This window comes from Phyllostomus hastatus, unplaced genomic scaffold (assembly GCF_019186645.2).
Source record: "Phyllostomus hastatus isolate PE091 unplaced genomic scaffold, TTU_PhHast_1.1 phas_scaffold_93, whole genome shotgun sequence".
NCBI lineage: Eukaryota > Metazoa > Chordata > Mammalia > Chiroptera > Phyllostomidae > Phyllostomus > Phyllostomus hastatus.
This window is the reverse complement of record NW_025334042.1, coordinates 21,210,743-21,236,666: the sequence shown is the minus strand read 5'-3', so window position 1 is coordinate 21,236,666 and position 25,924 is coordinate 21,210,743. Positions and strand designations below refer to the sequence as shown.

Sequence of the window (25,924 nt, the reverse complement as noted above, 5' to 3'; positions counted from 1 at the left end):
TAATCATTCTTGGCTAGTGTGGTGGGGTTGTCTCTTCTCTGTATTCCGACTGAGCAAAGCACATAGGACCGGTTGTGAAGGGAGTCCTGATGTGTTTGATCTGTCTCTCTTAGAATTGCTGTGTTTTCTGTGTCTGTATTTTATGACGAGCGCATTGTGGTGGTTGCGGAACAAAGACCCGATGCTACTGAAGAGGACAGTTTCCAGTGGATGAGCCGTGTGCTGCAGGTGAGCACACCTTGCGTCTTTGCCAGGGCCGGTGGCTTTGTTGTCAGAGATGGCGGAATACCACTGCTTAGTATTCTCTTGATGGACTAGTTATGCCACCTTATTTTTTTTCTCTTGCCAATCACTACTTAAATATTCTGGGTACTATTAGCAAAATTAGATAATTGATACCATTTCTCCTTGTGGACCATGTAGTATTTTTCTGCTCATGTTGCCAAAAATAATTGTATTACCTTGCCTCAGCTAATTCTTCCACTTTTTTGTCCCTGAGTGATTACAACTTATGAAGGCATTAACTGTCCATATGTGGAACACGTCTTTGACAGCACTAGCCTGCTTGTCAACAGCCACAGTCTGACTACACGTTACAAGTGGCGCCTAGAGCGCAAGGGGTCCCAGAAAACAGAGGGCAGTGTTTCTACTCTGCAGGGGTTTTACCGTGGAGTTGGAGACCCCGGCGACAGAAACCACTAGGGGAAGAGAAAGATAGGGGTTCAGTATGAGGGACATGTTTCTAGAGGGGCCAGGCCTGAGTGATGAAAGGCGCTTACCTGGTCTTCATGTAGAATCACACTTTGAGTCCCAGCTCCACTCCCCACCACATGCGTGCCTTTAGGCACGTTACATCACCTCAGTGAGCTTGTTTCCTAATCTGCACAGTGGGCATAAAATTATTTACATTATAGAGCTATTAGGAGGATTAAATGATAGTAATTAGATAATTAATTGAAATATTTTAGTGCCTGTATTCAGTAAATGATGATAGTGATTATTATATATTAATAGCAAAAATAATCATAACCATAATTACCAATAAGGAGTCTAGAGAGGCCCACTCTATATTAAATAACATTTCCTTTTACTCTTTGTCCCCTTGCTCTTCTTTATTTTTCTACTTAGAATTTATCACCATCTGAGTATGTTTATATTTATTGTTTTCTATATCTACTATATTATAAGCCCCATGAAGGCCAATACTTTATCTCTTTTGTTCCCCACTCAGCCCCCAGAGCCTGTTAGCTCTGCCAGCACATCTTCATAGTAGGCTCAGAAGGTGTGTGTTGGTAGATGGAGGGTCTACAGAAAACATGGACTGTCCTCGCCATAGCAACTGACATGTCATCAGAAGTGTTGCCAACATCTATAGCTTGTCTGCCTGGGGTGTTTGGGTTTATTAACTACCAGCCAGTGGTAATGTTGCAGAAACAGTGCAAGCATGAGACGAGAGATAGGACTAGATGATTTTTAGCTTTCTTCCTGTCCTCAAGGTCTGTGTTTCTGCATTATCAGCTGCTATAAGATAGGCTATTTCTAGTGGGTAGTCAGTGCAAAGAAAGAGAATCTGCTGAAGGTACACTAGACAGAAAAGACAGTGAAGAAGGTGAGACTGAGTTGATCTCTGAAAGGTGGCTAAGACTCAGGCCTGCAAAGAGAATACTTTTTATACTGTTCATATTTTCAAACAAACAAACAAACTGCTATGTCATTCAGAATGAACTCTGGGGCATAATGGTTGAGTCTTATAGTAATTTATGGTTTTTGCCATCACTAGAAAATGAAGTTCCTTAAGGTGTATGTTACTCTTCCCTGGAAAACAATGTATAGGAATTAAACACTGTGTTAATTTACTAGTCTGAATTCTTGTAAAAGTCATTTGAGGTCTGACTTGGACATGAAATAAGAGGGCATTATTTTCTCAGTCTCTGTAGCTTCTCAGCTTGGAGCCCTTGGATTCATAGTAGAACAGTAAGGATACCGTGTGTTCTGGTAGGTAGAGCTCAGAGGTTGTTTCATTCCAGGTCTGTGTATAAAAAACTAAATACCTAACTCAGCACATTATAAGGAAAGTGGTCAGTAGACAACTTAACCAGATGCTGTACTCAGTAGGGAATCCAGGCTACATGTCATTTGCCAACTTTCTGAATACTCTTGAGATACCAGAGACTTAGGAACTCTGCTGGACTTGCCATTTCCAGTTGTCTCAGTCGATTAGTAGGATAGCATGAGGAGTATTGATTTTCAGCTTTATTCTTTTGCCCTTTCAAGTTGAGTCAATGGAAGACCTTGTTGGTCTGTCATGATTGTTGGTGCATTCTCCTTCTAAGGCTGTATCTCCTTTTCAGTAAGACCTGTGAGTAATGCAATAGAACCCTCTCAACTGGTACATTTGATTGGTCAGTTAGTTTTAAAGGTTGGTTGAAACAGCCTTCATGTAATCTTCCTATGTCTTCTCCTTAATTTCAAATGCATAAAAGAAACTGCAGAACTGCTACTCTGTGGAGCTTTTGAGATCTTGCTCCAAGTATATGTTGTCAGTTTGGCATGGTTAAACTTACAAAAATTCTCTTTTAAAAATAATTAAAAATGTAAGTATTTGAAAAGGGACTAGAACATACAATCCTTTACCTTTTAGGATTGACTTGCCCATACTTATCAATAGTAGTTTTTTAGGAGCTCATCTTTAATGAATCTTTCCAAAGCATGACTCTCTTCTGTTGTTTTGCACTCATATTTTATCAGTTGATTTAATGGTTAATTAAATTATGTGAACAATAACAAGAACAACTGGCATAAAAGGTGTAGAAGCAAGCTCGGCTGACGCTCAGCAGGCACACAGGTGTGTGGCCGGGAGCAGAGGCGCGCTCAGCGGGCTGGTGGCCTTCAGTGCTCAGCATGCTGTGGGCCTTGCCCAGATGTTTTGCAGAGGGGATTCCTGCACACTTGGTGAACCACTTAAGCAGGCGCCCAAGGACAGAGCTTCTGTTTTGTTCATAATAAAAATACTTTTAACTCAGTTTAAGTGACCCATATTGGGCAGCTAAAATATTAAGAGAACCAGAAGAAATTTCTTACAGTATCACTCAAGAGGGACCATATTGAGGCTTGCAAGTCAGTGTTCACCTCTGCCCACTTCGTTTGCATCTTACCCCTTCTGTGGACCTCTACCATCACTGAAAGGATTGGGTACATTTAGACACATGGGATCTTAATAACCTACCAGATTCTAGACCTAGAATAGAATAGATAGAGAAAGAAAAATCCTGGAGCAGAATAATGAATTATGTTAGGATGATGTCAAATGTAGTCAAGTTAATCTCACTGAATATTTTTCTTTTTATTTTTCTAGGCAATCGATAGCATTCATCAAGTGGGGGTTTATTGTCTTGCCCTGGTGCCTGCCAATACATTGCCAAAAACTCCACTAGGAGGGATTCATATATCTCAAACAAAACATCTCTTTCTGGAAGGATCTCTACATCCATGCAATATCCTCATGTGCCCACATACATGCGTGACCAATTTGCCAAAACCCCGGCAAAAGCAACCAGGTAATATGTTGGCTTTGAATATGTAATATTAAAATTATAAATTCAAGAAGCTGAGTTCTTTCAGCATGATTCTTTCTCTAGAACTAGTCTTTCCAAAGGTAAGTAACCTAAGAATAGTTATCAAGTGACTGAAAGCAGCGAGGGCTGGGACTCTGTAAAATAGGCTTCCCTGAATTTATTATTGGCTCCCTCTTCTGAGTCATTCTTTTTTTCTTTTTTAATTTTTTTAAAATTATGTTTTATTGATTATGCTATTACAGTCGTCCTGATTTTTCCCCTTTTGTCCGCTCCACCCAGCACCCCCTACTCCCTCAGGCAATCCCTCCCATTGTTCATGTTCATGGGTCATGCAGATAAATTCTTTGGCTATTCCATTCCCTGTACTGTACTGTACATCCCCATGGCTATTCTGTAACTACCTATTTGTACTTCTTAATTCCCATACCTCTTCAATCTGGCAACCACCAAAATGCTCACCATATCCATGATTCTGACTCTGTCCTTGTTTGCTTAATTTGTTTTTTAGATTCATTTGTTGGTAGGTATGTATTTTTGCCATTTAATTGTTTTGCCATTTTGCCATTTTTTGGTCTCCTTCTTTTTCTTAAATATATAATAATGGTTTGGTGATGATGAACTCCTTTAGTTTTTTTCTTACCTGGGAAGCTCTTCATCTGCTCTTTGATTCTAATGGTAGCTTTGCTGGGTAGAGCAGTCTTGGCTGTAGCTCCCTGCTTTTCATCCTCACTTTGAATGTCTCTCACCAGTCCCTTCTAGCCTGACAATTTTATAGGAATTCCCCTCTAGGTAACTAACTTCTTTTCTTTTGCTGCTTTTAAGATTCTCTCTTTATCTTTAACCTTTGGCATTTTAATTATGCTGTGTCTTGGAGTGAGCCTCTTTTCAATCCATCTTGTTTGGGACTCTCTGTGCTTCCTGGACTTGCATATCTATTTCCTTCACCAAATCAGGGAAGTTTTTTTTTCATTATTTTTTGAAATAAATTCCCAATTTCTTGCTTTTTCTCTTCTTGTGGCATCCCTATGATGTGAATGTTGGATCTCTTGAAGTTGTCCCAGAGGCTTTTATACTATCTTCATTTTTTTGGATTTGTTTTCTTCTTGTTTTTCTGATGTTTGTTTTTTACTTCTTTTGTTCCAAATCATTGATTTGATGCTCATCTTTATCCGCTCTACTGTTGATTCCCTGTAAATTGTTCTTTCTTTTAATTAGTGTATCCTTCATTTCTGACTGGATCTTTTTTATGATGCTGAGGTCCTCACTAAGTTCCTTCAGCATCCTTCTAAGCAATGTTTTGGACTCTGCATGCGATAGATTGCTTATCTCCATTTCATTTAGTTCTTTTTCCAGAATTTTGATCTGTTCTTTCATCTGGGCCACATTTCTTTGTCTCCTTATTTTGGCAGCCTCCCTGTGTTTGTTTCTATGTATTAAGTAGAGCTGCTTTGACTCCATATCTTGGTAGTGTGGCCTAACGTAGTAAGTGTTTTTAGGGTCCAGTGGCACAGCCTTCCCTATCACACAAGCTGGGTACTCAGGGTGCGCTCTTTGTGTAGACAGAGTACATCCTCCTCCTGTAGTTGAGCCTTGGTTGGTGTTGTCAGGTCAGTGGAAGGTATTTACCCAGGCCAGTCAGCTGCAAGAACTGGCTGTGACCACTTACCACCAACCTCCAACCTCCGTGGAGGATCAGCTGTGCAGAGGCACGGTGAAGGTCCTTCAGTGTGGTCTGTAGCTGTCCACTGGGTGTGCTGTCCTTGGGGTTTCCCAGGTGGTGCAGGCCAAGGTCAGCCCTACCTTGTTTTACCCGGGACCCCTCTTCCTGAGCTGTAAAGCAATCTGAGATGGCTGCTACTTGTGCTGGGACTGGGGATTCCCAGGCAAAGCCAAGTTGTGAATCTTGGCTAGTTGCTGTTAGTGCTAGGCCTAGGGCTCACTGAGGCTGGCTATTGCTTATTTTAGAGGATTTAGGAAGTTGTGAAGCATGAGCCAAGACCAGTCCTTCATATGGAAAAGCAGCTTACGTGGGCCCGTAAGTTGGGTGGGTGGAGTCTCAGATGTGGCACCAGCTTGCCAGCTTGGTCGGAATGGATGTATTTTCTTTAATTCCATGGTCGTTAGACTTCCTTTCAACTCTATTTCGAACAGTTCTGAGTGATGGTTGTCCTGTATTTTAGTTGTAATTGTGATATGGTTGAGCAGAGGCAAGCTGTGTCTGCCTATGTTGCCATCTTGACCAGGAGTCTGCTGAGTAATTCCTGGTACTCTTCCTCCATTTTCTCTGAATGTATGATCTGGAGTCAAGATGATCAGAATCCCACTTGGGAAAGTGGAATATAGTGAGTCCTCTAAGGGAAGGTTCTGATAATAAGAATAGCTAATATTTATTGAGTGCCTACTAAAAGCCAAATATTAGCTAATTTTTAAGTTGTACAGATGTGATCCTGAAATTTTGCCCCTAGCAGTGGAAAGTAAAGTTCAGGAAAGTTAAGAATTTTGCTCAAAGTCATGCAGCTAGCCAGTGGCAGAGATGAGAGTCACAGTAGTTGTGACTCTCAAATCCACACTCTGAATCACTAAGTTATACTGTCTTTCTGTAGGGACTCTCTTACCTAGAGTCCCTCACATTCCTTTTTAGCTTTAGAGGTCTGATTTGGGCCTGTAACACCTCTGAGAGGAAAGATACTTGATTCAGAAATTTGCTAGATTATAAGCACATACCTGTATCAGTCATGGTAGTTTCTAACCACTTCTTCAGTGATAAATTAACACTTCTTTATTTCAAATAAAAATCTTAATTTTATTAAAAAAAGAAATTTGTTGGATTGTAAGCAGAATAAATAGCATGTTTGGCATTTGCCATATTCCTATGACTTCAAGATGCAAATAAGAGTATGTGAGTTGCCATATGGAAAAGAAAAACAAAATAAATAGTCAGTTTTACCCTTCTGCCTAATATGTTAGCAGTCCTAGGGTATAGCACTGAATAAAGAGGCTAAAGGCAGGAGTAATTGATTGATGGTCAGTCATGTTAAACTATCAGTTCAATCCAACATGAAACCATTACATTTTATCAATGTTTTTTCAATTAATTAAGAAGTTAATGAGAGGCTCCTGGGTTCCTGTATGCCCCACATGAGAGTCAGCGTCTGGCCTTTTCAGATCCCGCTGCTGCCACACACACACACACACCATGTACATCAGCACCTTGGCCTTGCAACTGTGTTGGGAAGAGGAGATAAAAATGGGAAGGTTAGGAAGGAAAAGGGAAGCATGGCATTTAATTACAGTTCTGTAAGATAGCTTTTACTGAGGAGTAAACACGAATGTGCGATAATAAAATATAGGTAAGCCTCTGACTCTCTAGGATATTTTTATCGGGATGTTAAAATGTTAATAATATACTGTGCTCTGCAGTAGTTACTACTTCAGTGGTCCGGTGGCTAAGATCATATCACAGCTGTTTATCTAGACGTTATTGTCAGCTCACCAGCTAACCTTATCTTAGTAATAGTATGTGTAGAGCTTAAGTATATGTGATATTTACCGGTTTCTGCTAGTGGAAATAAGAGTGTATGGAGCCTAATATTCTAAAGGAACAGTTAAAATCAAGAGGTCTGTATGTTACTAATTAAGAATGTATAAAAAGAAATATCTTCATTTTACCTGCCTAAGTATCTGACAGATATATAAAACACAAAATCCTTCTCCATCTCAAATCCTGTTACCACTGAAGTCCTACATTTATGTCATATGATCATATAAAGTCATTTTTAAATAGCATTTAATATAGGATTCCTTTAACAAAACTTTCATGTCATAGTAGATGCTTAAAAGATGCTACTTAGAGACATAGTAGGTGCTTTGCTTTTGCTAGCCAGATTTCATCCAATTTTATTAAGTGATAAAACCTGTTTAAAAGATTTATTCCTAAGCCCACATAGGCATGTAACATCCACCTGTCCGATGAAAGAAAGCATAAGGCTTGGGTCCTGTGTTCTGCAGTCTGTTGTGGTTACCTGCTAAGATCTCAGCGGGGTACATATGGGTCAGACCAGAGCAGCTTGAAAATCATAAGGTGGAGATGATGTGAGGATTGCATGACAGGTTGAGCTTTAAGTAGAATACAGAAAGTAGAGATGCGTAGGCGTGAGTTTTTAAAAAAAAGGGACAGAGGGAAAGGAAGTTGGGAAAAGTGTTAAGTCAGTCAAGCGGTCGGCGGGGTGGGGGGGATTTCATTGAGATACCTATTGGAGCTATTGTCCAAAGAATAGGAATGTGTTAGGACTGATTCTGGCTTCAAGTTTCAGAAAAATATAACAGCAAGATAAACAAGAGACAATTTATCAATTTCTCAGGTAAAAGAAAGGCAGATTGAGGCAGTCCAGGACTAGGATGGCAGCCCTTCAGTCATGGTTCTGATTTTCCTACCTTTTTGCTCTCGCATTGTATCAGCCAACTGTTGTTATAGATGTGCTGCACACCAAATAAGTCTAAAGCTTGGGGCTTAAAATAAGAAGCATTTATTTTTCACTTATGGGATGTGGATCTAGGGACTTAGCTGGGATCAGCCAGCCTTTGGCTTGGCTCCAGGCTGTAGGTTGGGTTAGAATCGTTCCCTGTGTCTCCTCATCATGGGACCAGCAACTACCTGGGCTGTATTTTTCTCAAAGCAGATGGCAAAATCAAGATGCCAAGCCAAACCACACAAGCATATATAAAGCTTCTGTTTCTGTCATGCCTTCTAACATTTTATTGTCCCAAATAAGTCAGTGGCGCAGATAAGTATACTCCTCCTGTGTACTCACAGCAAGGACAGGGAGGAAAGGAAGAATTATAGGAAAATAATACAGTCGCCCTGACTGGTGTGGCTCAGTGGGTTGAGCACCGTCAGTTTGCAGGTTCCCTTCCCAGTCAGGGCAGGGCACGTGCCTGGGTTGTGGGTTAGGTCCCTGGTTGGGGGCATGAGAGAGGCAACCAGTTGATGTTTCTCTTTCACATCAATGTTTCTCTCCCTCTCTTTTCCTTCCCTTCCCTGTATCTAAAAATAAATAAAAACTTTAATTAAAAAAAAAGAAAGAAAATAATACACTCTTGTCACAGCCGTCTGTAGGCCTCTTGACCTGCAGCCATCACTCCAGCTAGCAGGTGGGAGAAAAAGTCAAACAAGGGAACACCCTCCCCCTTTAAACATATTTTCTAAAAATTGCATATATTATTTCTCTTTCATATTATTATCCATGCTGAAGACTATAGTCTTTATCTCAGGCATTTGTTAGCTACAAACTGGGGTTCTGTTTTTTAGGAAGAGGAGGAGATACTGGGGCTGGTGACTAGTGGTCTTTGCCACAGGGGATGTGCAGAGTTTCATGGAGAATAGGCGTGTTTCCAGGTACAGCGAAGTGTCAGCAAGTAGCCACCTAGTGTCACTGCTTTTGGTTATTTTTCACGCTTTGTGACCCATCGACTCAGAAATGTGCATAGAAGGACCTGAGGAAGTCGCCGCTGAATTATTTTTGTTGTTTTAAACTACTCTGGGAAATTCACTTTTTAAAATGTTGCAGTTTTATTATTTTACAGTGTGAATTCAGGATTGGGCAACTTAGTCAAATACAAAGTCTCGCCTGTATAAAAGCCTCTCCAACATGATATATCTGTAACTTACTATGCAGTTTCTTAGAAAGGAATTTTGCATATTACACTTAAAATTGGAGTAAGGCACTTTGTAAACTAAAAGTTAGTTCAGCAGTCATTGTTGGGGTACTTTACCCTTTTTGAATTTTTATTTGATTTAAAAAAAATTTAATGTTTTATTTTGAAATAATTTCACACCAAAAGTTGCTAAATAGAACAAAAAATTCCCTTTGTCCCCTTTACCCAGCTTCCCCAAATGTTTAAAAATGATTTATGATTCAAGTGAATTTCTTTCAGATGCTTCAATATATTCAAGACCAACAGCTTTTGGGAATAAAAGATATTTAATATTAATTTAAACATAGCGTCAAAATTACTCAGAACTCAGCTGTCAATAAGTATTGTTATCTTCTTAGTTTGAGTTGGTAGAGTATTAATTTTTTTTTTAAGATTTTATTTACTTATTTTTAGAGAGAGGGGAAGGGAGAAAGAGGGAGAAAAACATCAATGGGTGGTTGCCTTTCGCACGCCCCCCACTGGGGGACCTGGCCCAAGACCCAGAAATGTGCCCTGACTGGGAATTGAACCAGTGGCCTTTTGGTTCAGAGGCCGGCCCTCAATCCACTGAGCCACACCAGCCAGGGCAGTAGAATCTTAATCTTTATGTGACCACCAAGAAAGCCATACAGAATATCACTTTTTTTTTTCTTAAGAAAGGGAGAGTTCTTCCTTTTTATTTTGAAATGTCAAACCTTTGGAAAAGTTGAAAGAATAGCATAATGAACACCCATATACTTTCTCCTGGATTCAACAATTGTTAACTTTTTTTTTCTGAACTCTTTGAAAGTGGATTGCAGACATCATGACACTTCACCCCTAAGTATTTCAGCAATACTGAAATACTATATCTCCAAAGAGTAAAAAACATTCTTTTAAAATTTTTCTAATCAACCACAATATCATTAGCTTGTTAAGAAATTTAACCTTAGTGCTCGCTTTGGCAGCACATATACTAAAATTGGAACCATGCAGAGAAGATTAGCATGGCCCCTGCGCAAGGATGACATACAAATTCATGAAGTGTTCCATATTTTTCCATGTGAAAGGACACATGGACAAAGATAAGTGGGGGAGGCCTGCAGTGGGCAGGTTGCAGGGAGAATTGAATGTGGATGATGGGGTTGGAGAGAGTAATGGGGGGGAAAGTGAGGACAGCTGTAACTAAACAACAATTAATAAAAAGAAAAAAAATGCTATGTAGAACTTAAATTGCCATTAATTTACAATAAATTAAAACTAGTTGATTCAGAGTTTGAAGAAATAAATACAGGAAAATAAAATTGGCTAATATTTCTTTCTTCTCTTTTTGTTTCATTAAAAAAAGAAATTTAACCTTAATACAATGCTTTCATCTAATAGTACACAGGCCATCTTCGTAATCGTTCACTTGTTTGTTATAGATGATTTTTTCAAAAGTTAGTGTCCAGTCAAGATCATGATTTCCATTTGGCTGACATATCCTTTAATTTAGAAGCTCCCAGCCTTATTTTGTCTTCAAGACATGGATGTTTTTGAAGAGTCTAGACCAGTTGTCTTATAGAATGTCCTACAACTTGGATGTCATTATTCAGTTTTAATAAAGCACTTCTCACATTTTTGATGAGCTCACTCCCAGTCGTCGTAGAAAGCAGATTTCTTCCTGGACCATTGTTAAGCTCACTTGTAGGGTTGTATTATGATTGGAGCAGATGTAACCAACCTCCTCACAGTGAAAACTTCCCTATACTCGAGCCACAGGGACCCACCTGCTGCCCTCCACCTCCCATTTTCCATCTTTCCTGTGGTCCTACTTGGTTTTTGTATTTATATGTGTATGTGCTTATTGGTTGCCTTTCCCCACTAGAATTCAAACACTTTGTCTTGTTTACTCCCATGTTCCTGGTGCCTAGAAGAATGCTCAACCCATTTGAATCAGTTTTGGTCAGTCTGAAAATGCTTTCAGGCATATAGCTTGAATTTCCATCTCCAGAGAGTTAAATTTGCCTTTATTTACAGGTGTAGGCCCTGCTTCTGTGATGGTTGGGAACCTGGTTGCTGGAAAGCGGATAGCACAAGCTGCAGGAAGGGATCTCGGGCAAATTGAAGAGAATGATTTGGTAAGGAAGGTAAGTGTTCCAGAAGTGTTGATCTTTACAAACGAGTCAAGGACAGAACTTAAACTTCATGTAGCAGATGGAAGATGTGTTATCCAACTTTTTAAAAATTGCCAACCCTGATTCTTTCTGCTTTGTGACTTTAGCACCAGTTTCTGGCAGAAATACTACAGTGGCGAGCCCAGGCAACTCCTGACCATGTACTTTTCATGCTGTTAAATGCGAAGGTATGAAAAATTCAGTCATATATCAAATCAGCTGAATGTTGTGGGAGTATCTTAGACACTCTTGATCTCTTTCTCTCATCAGACAATTTCTGTTGCCAACTCTGAGGAAGGAATCACTGCTTTCTCATTGTTTTGACACATGAGGATAAATTGGGCAATTATTCAAGGTTGAAATGAGACCTCCTGCAGTGCTACTTAATACTGTCTCTTCTTATGTTGCCATCAAGTCATCTTTATTTAGTTCCATTAGGAATGGTGGAGCCAGCAGTACAATTACATAGGTCTACAGATGGATAGAATTCATTATGTCACGTAATTTTTTACCTAGTTTGACTTAATTCTGTGCTTTCTACCAGGAAGAAAGTGGCTTTGGATTAACCTTTCTTTTATTTGTTTGTTTGTTTGTTTGTTTTAGAGAGGAGAATGAGTAAAGAGAGAGAGGGAAACACCAATTTGTTGTTCCACTCATTTATACATTCATTGGTTGATTCTTGTATGTGCCCTGACCAGGGATCAAACCCACAACCTTGGCATATCGGGACAGTGCTCTAACCAACTGAGCTACTGTGTCAGGGATAGATCAACAGTTTAAAACCTGGAGTTATTGTTGGCACACACTTAAATGATTTATTGCTAATAGATAAAAAGCAAATTGAAAATTATTTAAGAGTGCATTTAACTGTCGCTTTCTAATCATGGTTTACCAGAACATCATCTTTTTTAAGTTAGGCATTCTGTGGGAGTCTGCCAAGATCTGTTTGTTTTAGTGGCCGAATCGGAGGCTAAAAGTACTGTGACCATGGCATGTAACAGTATTTCCCACCCATAGGGGGTCTGCCCTGCCCCTGCCCCAAGATTCTGATATATTTTACACACACACACACACACACACACACACACACACTTTTTTGAGAATTTATGTCAGCCCTGGCTGGTGTAGCTCAGTGGATTGAGCGTGGGCTGCGAACCAAAGCGTCGCAGGTTCTATTCCCAGTCAGGGTACATGCCTGGGTTGCAGGCCATGACCCCCAGCAACCGCACATTGATGTTTCTCTCTCTCTTTCTCTCTCCCTTCCCTCTCTAAAAATAAATAAATAAAATCTTTAAAAAAGAGAGAGAGAATTTATGTCAGTGATAGAATTCAATGAGAAAAATATGCTGTAAAAAGTCATTAAAAACCTTAAGAATCACTGCTGTATAGTGCAAACCTTGGGATATCTTTGCTCCACCTTCACATGTCGTTGGCTTCTCTTCAAGCCTCTGATTCGTTTGGACCCTCCCATTTCAGTAAATGCCAATCCAGCGCACTTTGCATTCCACTTGCAAGACTAGCTACAGTTAAAGTTATGGCCCTGTGAAATTCATAGCCCAGATATTTGTTAGTGAGTATAAGTTTAAATTGGTTTCTTGGTTACAGAAGTAATAATATACATGGATGGCTAAAGGACATGTCGTTCATTTATTTTTCTCATGTTCTAACATTTTACTCTGGATTCTGCCAGTCTGTCAGAAAGTTTAGTAACCATATAGTATTGTTCCCTCATGCCTAAAATTTTGTTTTTTACTTACCATGGACCAACAAGAAAAATGTAGGCAATGGTCTTATGAATTTAACCCAACTTTTGCCAAGGAGATGTTTATTTCAGTGTTAAAACCCTAATGTCCAACAGATCGACAATTAACTAAATAAATTATGGTATATAAACATGAAATACTACATCGCAACTCAAAAACAATATTATTGAAGAAAAATTTGATGACCCAGAAAATATTCATAATGCGTAAATAGAAAAAAATTGGATGTAAACTTTTATAATAATTGAGTATTTATTGAAGACCCATTCTGGGTACTTTATATTTCATAGTTCATTTCGAGGTTGAGGAAACTGGGCAGAGAGACATAAAATAACTTGCCTCAGGTCACAGGTTGGTAAGTAGAAGGGCAGGGAATCAGCTCGTTCGGTCGAACGCAAATTGTCTTCAGAGCCCACATTCTTAACTGAGGCGCTACACCGCCTCAAGAAGATAGCATGATAGGATACTGCTAAATGTTGCTTGTGAATTTATATATAATAGATACTTATTTTTAAAAAATAGGAAAATATATACTAAAGTATCAATAGTGGCTACATCTTGTATATTTATATTTTCCAAATTTTCTATATGGAACATGTTCTATTTTATATCACTGAAAATAAAAACCTATTTTTAAAAGAAACTGTTCAGTAAAACTTTTTTCATCATGAGATTTTTTAGATATACAGTTACAGTGATTAAGACCATGTGGTATTGGCACAGTGAAGACCAGTTTGGCATTATCCACTGCAGTTGAAGATGGGCATAAACAGTGACCCAGCGTTTCCATCTCTAGGTCCATAGCTGGCCAAAACTTGTATATTTATGCACCAGGGTATTGTACAAGAATGAAGTCTGTCAACAGTAGGATGGATGGAAAACTGGTTGTGTGTTCATACAGTTAAATGTACAGCAACAAAAATGAGTGAACTCCATCTAGGCACTGTAGCCTAGAAGTCTCTTAAGATAATATTGAGAGAAAGAAGCAAAGCACAAAAGTATAAACAGTACAATTCCCTTTATATAAAATTCAAAATTTCATGAGTGATTTATTAACAGCAATTAACATGAAAAAGGCAAACTCGTGGTTGCCTGTGGAGGGAAGAGAAGGCTGGCTTGGGGGTGGCTCATGGGGGTGCTTTAGAGTTGTTGGCAGTGGTCTTTTTTTCATGTTATGCTTATTCTTCCACAGATGCTTGCTTTACAGTTTTTTAAATTAACCTGTACATTTATATTTTATGCACTTTCTCATTTGTAGAAAATTTTTACAAGGGAAATGGGATTAAAAAAGCCCAGCTCAACCCTAGCTGGGTTGCTCAGTTGGTTTGAGCATCTTCCCAATACACCAAGGTTGCAGGTTCAATCCCCAGTCAGAGCACATACAAGAATAAACCAATGATTACATAAATAAGTGGAACAACAGATCGATGTCTGTCTTTCTGTGTGTCTCTCTCCACCCGCCTCAGTCCCACCCTCCCTCCCTCTTCCTCTCTCTCTCTCAAATCAATAAAAAAAATAACCCAGCTCAGTGAAACTTGAATTGATGATAAGGGTATTTATGAAGACCCACAGGAGAAATTATTCTCAGGATCAGGAATAGTTGGCCATTTTCTAATCTGTTAGTCTCTATTATTAGCAGATTATCAGTAATTATTACTGTTTTATTTACATCTTTGCTGTCAGAGCCAAATATGTGCTTAATGCCCAGCAAAGGCATATGACCACGTGACCAGCATTTATTTGTCCTGACCTCACTCCTGCTCTCATCCTACTTTTATTTCCTTTATTTTCCCTTTATTCTTATTTCCTCATTTAAAATTTTTTTAAATCCCTGTGTATTTTGAAAGCTATTTTAAATAAGAAAGACTATAAGTACATATGTTTGATTTAAATTAATGTTGATATTCCCTAAGTAGCTTTGAAAAAAGGAATACCACATGTGTCTTTTGGCAGTAAGGGAATTTTCACTGGAATTGATAACTAAGTAAAAATAATCTACTAAGGGACAAGCCTTTCAGGTATTGCATAATGTCAAATTGTCTACAGTTGTTTCTGCTTTACTTTCTTAATGGGCTCTACTTCCTGCTGTTTAAAGGGCACTACGGTGTGCACAGCAAGCTGCCTTCAGCTTCATAAGCGAGCAGAAAGGATTGCATCAGTTCTTGGTGATAAGGGACATCTAAATGCAGGCGACAACGTGGTGTTGCTCTATCCACCTGGTAAGTGCTGAGTTGGTAGACTAGACTTAAGCTCCATTACTATACTACACACTGTAAGAGGACAGAAACTCAGGGTCACCATGTATGACCATGTAGGCTGTGCACCTCCCAGCGCCGGAAGGACCCTGCACATAGGCTAAGGTGTGAAGCAAGCCTCACCCCTGGAGTTGTGCAGCATGATGGCTCATCTGGGACCCGGTCTGTTGTATTTACCTTGTATCTCCATTACCTAAGCATAGTGCCTAGCCTATGGTAAATATCAAATAAACGAAGACTTCCTAACTTTTGAGATGCTTTGTTTCTAGGAGTGTTTAGGAATGAGACCATTTTACCCAGTTTCCCAAAGAAAGTTGTCCATGAACTCTTTTGACTATAAAATTCTTCATATCATGATTGATGTGTGGTATTCCTTGATTATTACTTCTTTCATCTTCAATGCTCTAATTTTATTCAACAACCTTATCTTCACAGTAAGAGGGACTCAGAACTATTTGATGACAGTTTGATGTAAATATTCAAAAGTTTAGGTGAAATATTTATTTGAATTGTTCCTGCCTTTATTCTTCTGCCACCTAACCCACTCAGATATCCAGCCTTTTTGGTCTTTCATACTCCTTATTTCACTTTGCTCTGTGATTACTATGTTATTTTATTTACACTGATACTAAGATTTCTTAGGCCCTGGCTGGTGTGGCTTGGTTGGTTGGAGTGCCATCCCCTATACCAAAGGTTACGGGTTTGATTGCCAGTTGACATTTCTCTTTCTCCCTCTCGCTGTCTTTCTGTTTTTCTTTCTCTCTCCCCCAGCCCTTTCCTCTCTCTTTAAAAGCAATGAAAAAAATAATGCCCTCAGATGAGGGTTTTTTTTTTTTAAGTTTTCTTAGAAGGTCATCTGATAAAGGAATCCCTCCTATGGTGTTCCTGTGATACTGTCTTTTGTCTACCAGTGTATGATGGTGACGGAGAACTTCCTTAAGAGGCTACCCACCAAGTCCCAGTTATGTCATCTTCTTCATATTGAGACACACTTTGCCTCCCTAAAACTTGTACCCACTGATGGAGCTTCATGTTAGAAGTTGAGTCACTTTTCACATATGAAGGGGGACCTCTAGTAGTAGTACAGGCTTTCCTCCCAGTTGAATGTTCTAGGAACCCACCTGTGTCACTATAATAGCTGGCGTTGTTGCGAGAGGCTTCATTTGAAGTTGACTTTGGTGAATTTTTTTGAAGGTTTGTTCAACACATTTGCCCATTTCACGATGGGTAATTTATAAGCATACCTGCCCACACTGTGCTGAGTGTTAAGCAGTTTTTGATTAAAACAACATGACCCCCAAACCCCTCCCTCCCTATTCACATGATCTTGCCCCCAAGTGACTTTTTTTTTGTTTCCCTGGATGAAAAAAAGTCCTCAAAAGGAAATGTTTTGCCACTGTGGAAGAGGCAAAACAAAAAACGGCAGATGCACTAACAGGCATCAAAACTAGTTCTAAAACTCTGTTGAGCAGTGGAAAAAACATCTTTATAGATGCAGTGCATCAAATGAAGAGTGCTGTGAAGGACACTGAAGTTTAAATGTGTAAGAATTAATGCACAATATTTTATAAATAAATTTTGGGGTTTTTTGGTCCTGCCCCCCTCCCCCCACCATAGTGGCTTTCTATGTATTTAGAGAAAGCTCGGGTGTTCCTAATCTGCCCTTTCCCCATTATTTTATTTACCAAGTTTAACATCCCTAATTTCCACAGTTAGTTTTCCTAAGTGACATCAAAAAATGCTTTAAAAATACCTTCTTCTGGTATCTTTCAAGGATTTTCTTCACTTTTGACTTCCTTCCTTCTTGCTGATTTTTGGCTTCTCTCTTTTTTTTTAAGTTGTTTTATATGCTTCCTCCTTTCCCTTCTATTCCTTCTTAATTTTAAAAATTTCTTCTGCTAGTGTCTCTGTTAAATTATGGTTTAAATAGCTCATTTGGCACATAATTTAATAAACTGGTTTGGGAAGACCTGTATTTTAGTTTTGCAGTGCTGGGCAGCTAAGCGACTCTGTCTTGCAGGCATTGAGTTAATTGCTGCATTCTATGGCTGCCTGTACGCGGGGTGCATACCTGTGACTGTCCGACCTCCTCACACTCAGAACCTTACTGCCACATTGCCCACTGTCCGCATGATTGTTGATGTAAGTACCACGTATATCTTGTCCTCATTGCGTTAAATCTAGATTCAGACAACGATGGATACTTACTAATTTTTCCGGTCCTGTTGAGTCCGAAAGTCAAATCTGTCTCCTGAAAACTGCCTGTTTTTCCTTAATCTGACCAAAGTGACTAGCATTATTTGGTGAAGGAATATTGGGAAGTGGTTATTGCTGAGATACAGAATTGTGTACATTTATTATGACCATTAAAGAGTCGAAGCTATCATAATAATTCTCCATAAACTTGTTTTTCCCCCTTTTTAAAAAAATGTTCTAATATTTTTTCTGTACAATAATCAAGGCAGTTTTATATGCCAAACTGAATTCTTCCCAGTGTCAGGTCACTTTTATTTTGGTTAATTTTATAAATTCAATATACATACTATTCAGTATAGTATTAAAAAGTGTCCAGATCTTGCTCTGGAAGTGACAGTTTGTATAGGACATGAGAATTGAGGAAAATAAAATAAATCTCTTTATGTTAATAAATCCATTATCCTAGTGTCCTTTAAAGTAAAGAGTCACAGAATTCCAATTTATGTAACATTTATTTCTCTAAGAACTGCTGCTCTGTCAGCAACTGGAGCCTATAGCATAAAACCATGTTCACCATAGCTGATTTTATTACAAAGTTCAATTCAGCAAAATGCCCTTGTCACGCTCTGGCAAGGTGGGCCAGAGCAGCAGGGAAGGAAGTTTCCTTCCATTGACAGAGTTTGGGAGGGAGGGGTTAGGCTTTTTGCGTTTCTGAGAGTGGGTGAGCAGGAAAGCTTAGTTTCTGTGAAAGCACGGAGTTCCTCACATTCAGGATATATTCTAGGTCTACTTACTTTTACTAGCCATTCACTAAACTGTTGCAAACATTAGTTCCTTCAGAGATGATCATCTGACTCTTCTCATTTCCTGAGCACTACACAATTCTTGTTTTTATTTTATTTTGGGTTTCGTGAAACCAAAAGATTATAGGGTCCATACTGAGATTAAAGCTGTGGGATATTTGAGAATCCCTGTTGTAAAGAAAGCTTGTATCATGAACAGTTCCATCGTTCTGAGGCGATTAAATGTTACACATTACCAGAAGGACAAATGTAAGAGGAACCACTGACCCCCATTGTCCTGTGTGTGTCCTTTGAAAAACTAATACCGCCCTGTCCAGTGTGGTGTGCGAGTTTCTTTTAGCAGCAGCCTCTGGTACTACGTGGGAGCTAATCCTCCTGGTGCTTATTTCTGTTCATTTGTTTTCTAGGTCAGCAAAGCCGCCTGCATTCTCACCACGCAGATGCTAATGAGGTTACTGAAGTCCCGAGAGGCTGCAGCAGCTGTGGATGTGAAAACCTGGCCAACCATCATTGACACAGGTGAAGGGGAGATTTCTCCAGAGTTGAAGGAACAACAGCATTTACTCCCTGAAAGCTCCTAAATTCTTATACCAAAAATGTTTATGTAGCTCTTGTGTCACAACATATGCCCTCTGCCAAGACAGAGGCAAAACTGAATACCCAGTCAGCTTGCATTGCCAAAAGGCCAGATACTGCAGCAGCGAGATCCAAAGAAGCAGATCACAATATGCGAAGGACTCTAGAAACAAAAAGTGTCTTGCTGTTACTCTTGGCATCATGAAATGATAGATTTTTACACTGGATATGACCATGTACATGCAGGGCCATGTGAAATACTGAGACCTGGTAGTCTATATCTAGATGTGATACAGTAGAAACAACACTAGACTAGGAGTCAGAATTCCTGGTTCTAGTTTGAGCTTTAGTACTTAACCTCGTCTGAGATTAGCCCTTTCTAAAACACTACCTACCCTTACCTGACTCATATGTACACTGTGAATATCCAATACAATAGGATTTGAATCATAAAGTTCTTTAGAAACTATAAAGTTCGCATGAATTTTGGATGGTGTTTCTACTAAAGAAGGGAGTAAGACACAAGGCTACCTGGAGAATGGTGCAGGGGAGAGTGTGACTTATGGAGTCAGGCAGATGGGGTTTAAATCCTAATACTCTGTTCTTCTCTGAATATGCCCACTAACGGGCAAAACTGTCTGTAATAGGGGTTGTAATAACTACTTTATGGTGTTGTAAATATTAAAATGACACAATTTTAATATTAAAATATTAAAATTAAAGCATCTCACACATAGTGTTCACCTCATGAACATTTAAATGCAGGGAATGACATGTATTTGTGGTTATTGTGTGCCAGGTATTGAACTAGATTTTTTTTTTTGCATTTGTTACTTAAGGACATAAGCACAATCATTTATAGTAAATAGCACAAATGGATTGTGTTGGTGTTAATGATGCAGATAGATCTGCTCTGGCTATTGGACTCATTCACATTTCAGGAAGACCTGAAATATGGACAGTGATACAGACAGACACTGGGAAGGTTTCTTTAGGCACATGAATTACCCTACCCCACACAAAGGTGGGTTGAAGGTGATAGAGAAAGCCTTTGGTTTGACCAGAGGTGAGTGCACCCAATAATACAGAAATATAAAAGTCAGAGTCAGAATTGTTTCTTGATCCAGAAAGCCAAAGGAGCCATCGAAAAGGTGTGGTTGGAGCCAGAGATATCCTTGATGCCCTTGATTTTGACATATTTATAAAACAAATTTGGAGGGAAAGGAAGAAGTATGTAAATAAAATTATCATTCTTAAAAATCTGCTAGGGCCCTGACTGGTGTGGCTGAGTGGATTGAGTGCCAGCCTGCGAATCAAAGGGTCACTGGTTAGATTCCCAGTCAGGGTGCATGCCTGGATTGTGGGCGAGGTCCCCAGTGGGGGCCACGTGAGAGTCAACCACACATTGATGTTTCTCTCCCTCTCGTTCTCCCTCTCTTTCCCTCTCTCTAAAAATAAATAAATAAATCCTTTTTAAAGAACCTGCTATGTTAACTTGGAGAAAACATCTTTTGAGGCAGTCCAAGGTTAATATAACACATTCCAAACTGTAACTAATGAATTTTAACTTGAAACCAGCATGATAATAATAAGCTTTTTGAGCATTTAGTCAGTTGTTTTCAGATTGCTTTGTGTGAATTAACGTCCCAACAATTCTACGAGGTAAGGTTATTATTACCATCTTAGAGATAAGGAAACAGATGCAAAGAGGTTAAATAACTTCAAGGTCACATCACTGAAAAATGGCAGAGGTGGGATTTGAACATCAGCAGTCTGCTTCCTTAATTTTCAACTACTGTGTTATGATGCCTTTCATTAATCTAGTAAATACATATGTCTGATACAGACTTGTTCATATTGTCTAGCGGTGTCCTTAACTCCAGCCCATGTCTAGGAGTGACATATGTAAGCTGCTTGGTTAAATATGAGAAGCCTAAGCTTTAGCAAATCCCAGAAGCTAAATTTGGCCATAGCAAGGCCACAGAAAACCAATTAAAGAGCAATGATTTTCATGTTCCAGCATATCTGATTGACATAAGATTTTTTCTTTTCCTTGCAGATGATTTACCCAGGAAGAGGCTGCCTCAGCTGTATAAACCACCCACTCCTGAGATGTTGGCGTATCTTGATTTTAGTGTCTCTACAACAGGCATGCTTACAGGAGTGAAGGTAGAGTAGTCTGGGTGTATTTACTCACTCACTGGATGCTGGTAAAATGCCAGCCCTGCAAAAATAGAGATGACCACTGCCCCAGGGACTTCAGATGTAGAGGCCAGCTGGTTGTACCAGAGACCAGTAGGCGGAGGATCAAGGGTCCCTGCTATATTTAAATAAAAACATCAGCTCTTCCGGAATAAGTTATCCCAAGGAATTTGTGTTATGCCATGTTCTGAACCTAACATGGAAGCTAACAGATAATAAGAGTTACAGAGAGTATAGAATTACAGATTCATATTTTATAAAACTCAGTATTGACTAATGAACAGAAATTTGTTACCTTAAGTTAGACTTAGATTAAGCTTTTTGAACCAATGAAAACTATACATCATTTTGAAGTGTTTGAGGCACTTGAAGCTTCACAAAACTATCGTTGGAGCTGTTTTTCTGCCTGCAGGATGCCTGTTTCATCCTGTTCTGTGTTCCTTACTTTCCAGATGTCCCACTCTGCAGTCAATGCTCTCTGCAGAGCCATCAAGCTCCAGTGCGAGTTGTATTCTTCTCGGCAGATCGCCATCTGCCTTGACCCCTACTGTGGACTTGGCTTTGCACTCTGGTGTCTCTGCAGGTAAGAATGGAAAAGCAAAGGTGGGGATGTCTGTGGGAGCTCAGACCAACTCATCCTTCCCTTCACTCCTTTAATTTGGGAGTTTCAATAAAACGCTGATTTTTTCTCCAGAATTTGTGCATCTAATGTACCTCTGATGTTGGTTTAGTTGTATTTGTATTCCCTTTTTTTCTTTGCTACAGTTTTTTGCCTCATACAAAATATCGGTGATCTTATTACCTGCTCCTCTGCTCCATCCTGTAATCCTCATTTTAGTAGTAGAGCCAAGTAGAGAGAATACGTGGATAAAATATGTCATGCTTTGAGAGCCAGAACGCACCCCCTAGTCTTGACAGGAAGGAGTGTAAGGGGGTGGGATGACAGCATGTTGCTGGAAAGTAGCATGTCTGCCCTGGCCAGATTGTTTCTTGTGGGAAGGCAAGCATATTGCCACTCCTTCCACTCTCCACCCAGAGAACCTTGTCTCCGACCTACATTTTCACCTCAGGCGTGTACATCTCCATGCATCCTTCACAGACATACGCAACTCACCATCCCTTTCTATGTCCCCATCTTTGTTGGGATGGGGTCATTCACTTTGGGGCCCAGGCGAGGAACTTGGGCATTACCATCAACCTGTGTATCTTTATGTCTCACATCCAGCCAAATGTCATGTCCTTTGGCTCAGCTATTCCTAAATTTGTCTACACAGGGGAATCACCTAGGGGTCAAAAAATCATGATGGGCCTTTCCTGGACTTACTACGATCTGCAAAGGTGGAGACCACAATTGCATTATTTTAAATTATTTTTTATTTCTTTAATCAACATAAATTAAAATTTAATTAATTATACACTCAGGGTATTCCCCTGAAGTGGGTTTAATTAACAAATAACTAGGTTTGATAATATTAGGTGTGTGTCTCTGTACCTGTGAGAATGGCCAGTGTTTTTTAAATACAGGATTCTTGGTCTCCTGGTGATTCTGATCTATACTCAGGTTGAGGCAGTTGAGTATTCATGGCTGTAGGCTATATGTATGAAATGTGACTCTGCCATTCCTTCCCTTTTTAAAAAAAGATTTTATTTATTTATTTTTAGACAGAGGGGAAGGGAGGGAGAGAAAGAGAGGGAGAGAAACATCAGTGTGTGGTTGCCTCTCACATGCCCCGCTGCTAGGGACCTGGCCGTTATTCCAGGCATGTGCCCTGACCCTTTGGTTTGCAGCCCACGCTCAACCCACTAAGCCACACCAGCCAGGGCCATTCCTTCCTTTTTATCCCAACTGCACTGTTGGGATTCCAGCCCTCACCATCTCTCACCTGGACTATTACAGTTTCTCCTAAGTGTCTCTCAACCTTCAGTGAGTGTCTTGTGTCTCTAGTCCCTCCTCCATATTTCTAGTTTTGTCCCAAAGTAAAGCTTCAGTGCCTGCCTGCTGGGTGAAGTCTAAATCTTTCATATGATAATTAAGCCCTTTCACAGTTTGACCCCAGCCCTTTTGGCCTTACTTCTCACCACTCCCCCATGCATCCTGTGCTCTAGTATTTCACACTGGGATACTCTTTCTGTCAACCTTAAACACACCATGGAATTTATACCTCTGTGCATTTGCATGTGCTGTTCCTCTGCCTGGAATATTCTCATCACCATCCTCCCTTCCTCCAGCCCCTGTCAAAATCCTGCTCGTTCTTCAGGCTTCAGCTCTAGTGTCACCTACACATCAAAACACCCCCAGCCTGACATTTCCCAATCTGAATGACTTGCTGTTTATTCTGTGATCTTGATGTCCTTTATTCCCATCTCAGTTACTATGTGTACGTACCACAGCCTGCTTTATTTTATAGTTGTTGTGTCTTGTGAGTTGCATATGAACAAGGCGGATTCCTAGACCTTTATATCTAATGTGACCTTATGCTGTCCTTCGTGCTCAGTAAATATTTGTTCAGTTGATGGTGTTCCCAAACATCAAGATACCTAAGGAGGATTTGATAATGTCAGCTCTTGTCTTTTTTCATTGCAGTGTCTATTCAGGTCACCAGTCCATCTTAATTCCTCCTATGGAGTTAGAAAACAACCTTTTCCTCTGGCTTTCCACTGTCAACCAGTACAAAATAAGGGATACATTCTGCTCCTATTCAGTAATGGAACTCTGCACCAAAGGGCTTGGAAACCAAGTGGAGGTGCTAAAGGTAAGAAGCTGCTGCAACAAGTAGCCAGTCCTGAGAGGTTTTGAAGAAATGGGCTGGGTGTAATCCTAAGGAGGGGTTGATAGACGTGTCTGCTTGGCTTCTTCTAGGCAATCAAGCAGGTGTTTTGTAAACCTCAGGATGTTTCTCTCTTCCACTTTCTAATTTACTGCACTCTTTCAGAGTTTAATATGAGTCTTAATTTGTGGAGAAGAAGGTGAAGCTGGTTGGGAGGCTGAATGGGAATGACTTTCTATAAAGATGAGAAGGAACTGTTACCTCCAGCAGGATTTTTCCCAGTAGAGTTTGCAACCTCAGCATGTTAGAGATTGGGGACCGTCCAGATACAAAGGGGCAGCTCATGCATGTGTGTCTCCAGTGACCACGTGTCTGACTGGCATATGGAGGGTCAGAAAACACTGACCTTTCTTTAATAGAGAAATGTGGCCTTAAGAAGGAAAGGAAGAGACAAGAGATACGATCTCCAGGGTGCTAGATTTCTTTTCCTCTTAGTCCCATTTCTCCAATTTGAAATAGGGAGAAATATATGGTACAGAAATGGGAAGGGATAAAAATGGATTGCCGAGGGACCTAAGTTTTTAGAGAAAAGAAATAGAGAATGAGCACATTTACCAGGGGGATAACCTTAGTGCAATGCCTTGGGACTTTTGGAAAACTTGTGTCTTTTCTGAGTGTCAGAGGTGAGAATACACAGTTCCTTGGCTTTTCCTGAGCAAAGAGACAGAGCAGTGGCCCTGCCTGTCCAGTTCTTTTATGGCCCTACTAACTTCAGCTCACATGCACCGTATCTTACAGACCAGAGGAATCAACCTCTCCTGCATCCGGACGTGTGTGGTGGTGGCCGAGGAACGGCCCCGAATCGCCCTGCAGCAATCCTTTTCCAAACTCTTTAAAGACATCGGTTTGTCTCCTCGGGCTGTCAGCACCACTTTTGGCTCAAGAGTCAATGTAGCAATATGTTTACAGGTGACTGTCTTGAACGTACTTGGGAACAAATGGAAGGGGAATGTGTGGTGCCCCGGAGCAGAGGCCTCGGAGACACACTGCCCGGCATAAGCCCCAGTTCCACTTACTTGCTATGGGATTGTGGACTTGTTATTTGGGCTCCGCCGTGCCTGATTTTGCTCATCTCTAAGATGAAGATGATAGCACTGTCTTACACACGGTGGTTCTATAGAGTCACTGACTCACTAGGTGCTACAGGCTTGGAGGTTTTTTTGGCATTTGGGCATCCTTGTAAATGTTTCCTCTTAGTATCTTTATGGTCCATAACAATGACCAGTGGAGATTTCTTTGTCCTATTTGAATTTTACTTTTATCTTACCTGCTTTTCTGTGTCCTCACATTTTATTGGTTCTTTGCAAAGGAAGCACAAATAAGCCCATATTCTTTTCTCCAGCCAGATGGCAACTCTGCTATGTTGTTCCTGGTGGGTAAATAACAGAGAAGAACTGAGTCTGAGATTTTATGGAGCTTGGAGACTGATAAGGAGAGTATAGATATGGACAAGAGCGAGAGTGAAAGAAGGTGGCATGTGTGGGTGGGTCCTTTCAGGTCTTCTGTGACCATGGTCAAGTGACTTTTAAGGAGCATCACGATGCTTCAACCTTGGACCCAATTGTGGACCCCTTGTTGTCAGCTTGGGCCAGTGTTAATTTTGAAAACCCCATGGATACCGACCTGTCTTGTCCTTGCTTTGAGTCCAGGGAGGAGGATCCTCCTCAGCCTGGTAAGCTTGTAGTGTTTCACTAGCCTCGGTGAGAAGGACCCTGGCCCACCCTCCTGAGGGAGGAAAAGAGGAACGTGAGGATAAAGCCAGGCCACAAGTCTCTCTTAGGTGTTGACTGCGCCCTGCCTCGCCTGGTTGAAGAGAGGGTGAGCTTTCACAGTAGAGTTTGGACTTTTCGTGTATGCAGCTAACTTATCTATTTCTTGATTTGAAAATATGAAATAT

General features: G+C 40.2%; 1 protein-coding gene and 1 non-coding gene across 5 annotated transcripts in view; both read left to right on the top strand.

Annotated features, from left to right (window-relative positions):
- Window positions 1-25,924, top strand: part of DIP2B (disco interacting protein 2 homolog B) — a 219,474-nt gene that overhangs the window by 180,554 nt on the left and 12,996 nt on the right. For all 4 annotated transcript variants that reach the window (XM_045829328.1, XM_045829326.1, XM_045829325.1 and 1 more), the window contains 11 exons: window positions 114-228; window positions 3,356-3,557; window positions 11,268-11,377; window positions 11,512-11,592; window positions 15,263-15,386; window positions 17,443-17,564; window positions 18,829-18,940; window positions 21,057-21,166; window positions 21,652-21,782; window positions 23,784-23,952; window positions 24,766-24,936. In XM_045829328.1, coding sequence (XP_045685284.1) covers window positions 114-228; window positions 3,356-3,557; window positions 11,268-11,377; window positions 11,512-11,592; window positions 15,263-15,386; window positions 17,443-17,564; window positions 18,829-18,940; window positions 21,057-21,166; window positions 21,652-21,782; window positions 23,784-23,952; window positions 24,766-24,936 — 1,447 coding nt within the window. The remainder of the gene's footprint in view (window positions 1-113; window positions 229-3,355; window positions 3,558-11,267; window positions 11,378-11,511; window positions 11,593-15,262; window positions 15,387-17,442; window positions 17,565-18,828; window positions 18,941-21,056; window positions 21,167-21,651; window positions 21,783-23,783; window positions 23,953-24,765; window positions 24,937-25,924) is intronic.
- On the top strand, window positions 10,201-10,307 carry LOC123813176. The gene has a single exon (XR_006784671.1). It is a non-coding gene; the product is annotated as a U6 spliceosomal RNA (small nuclear RNA).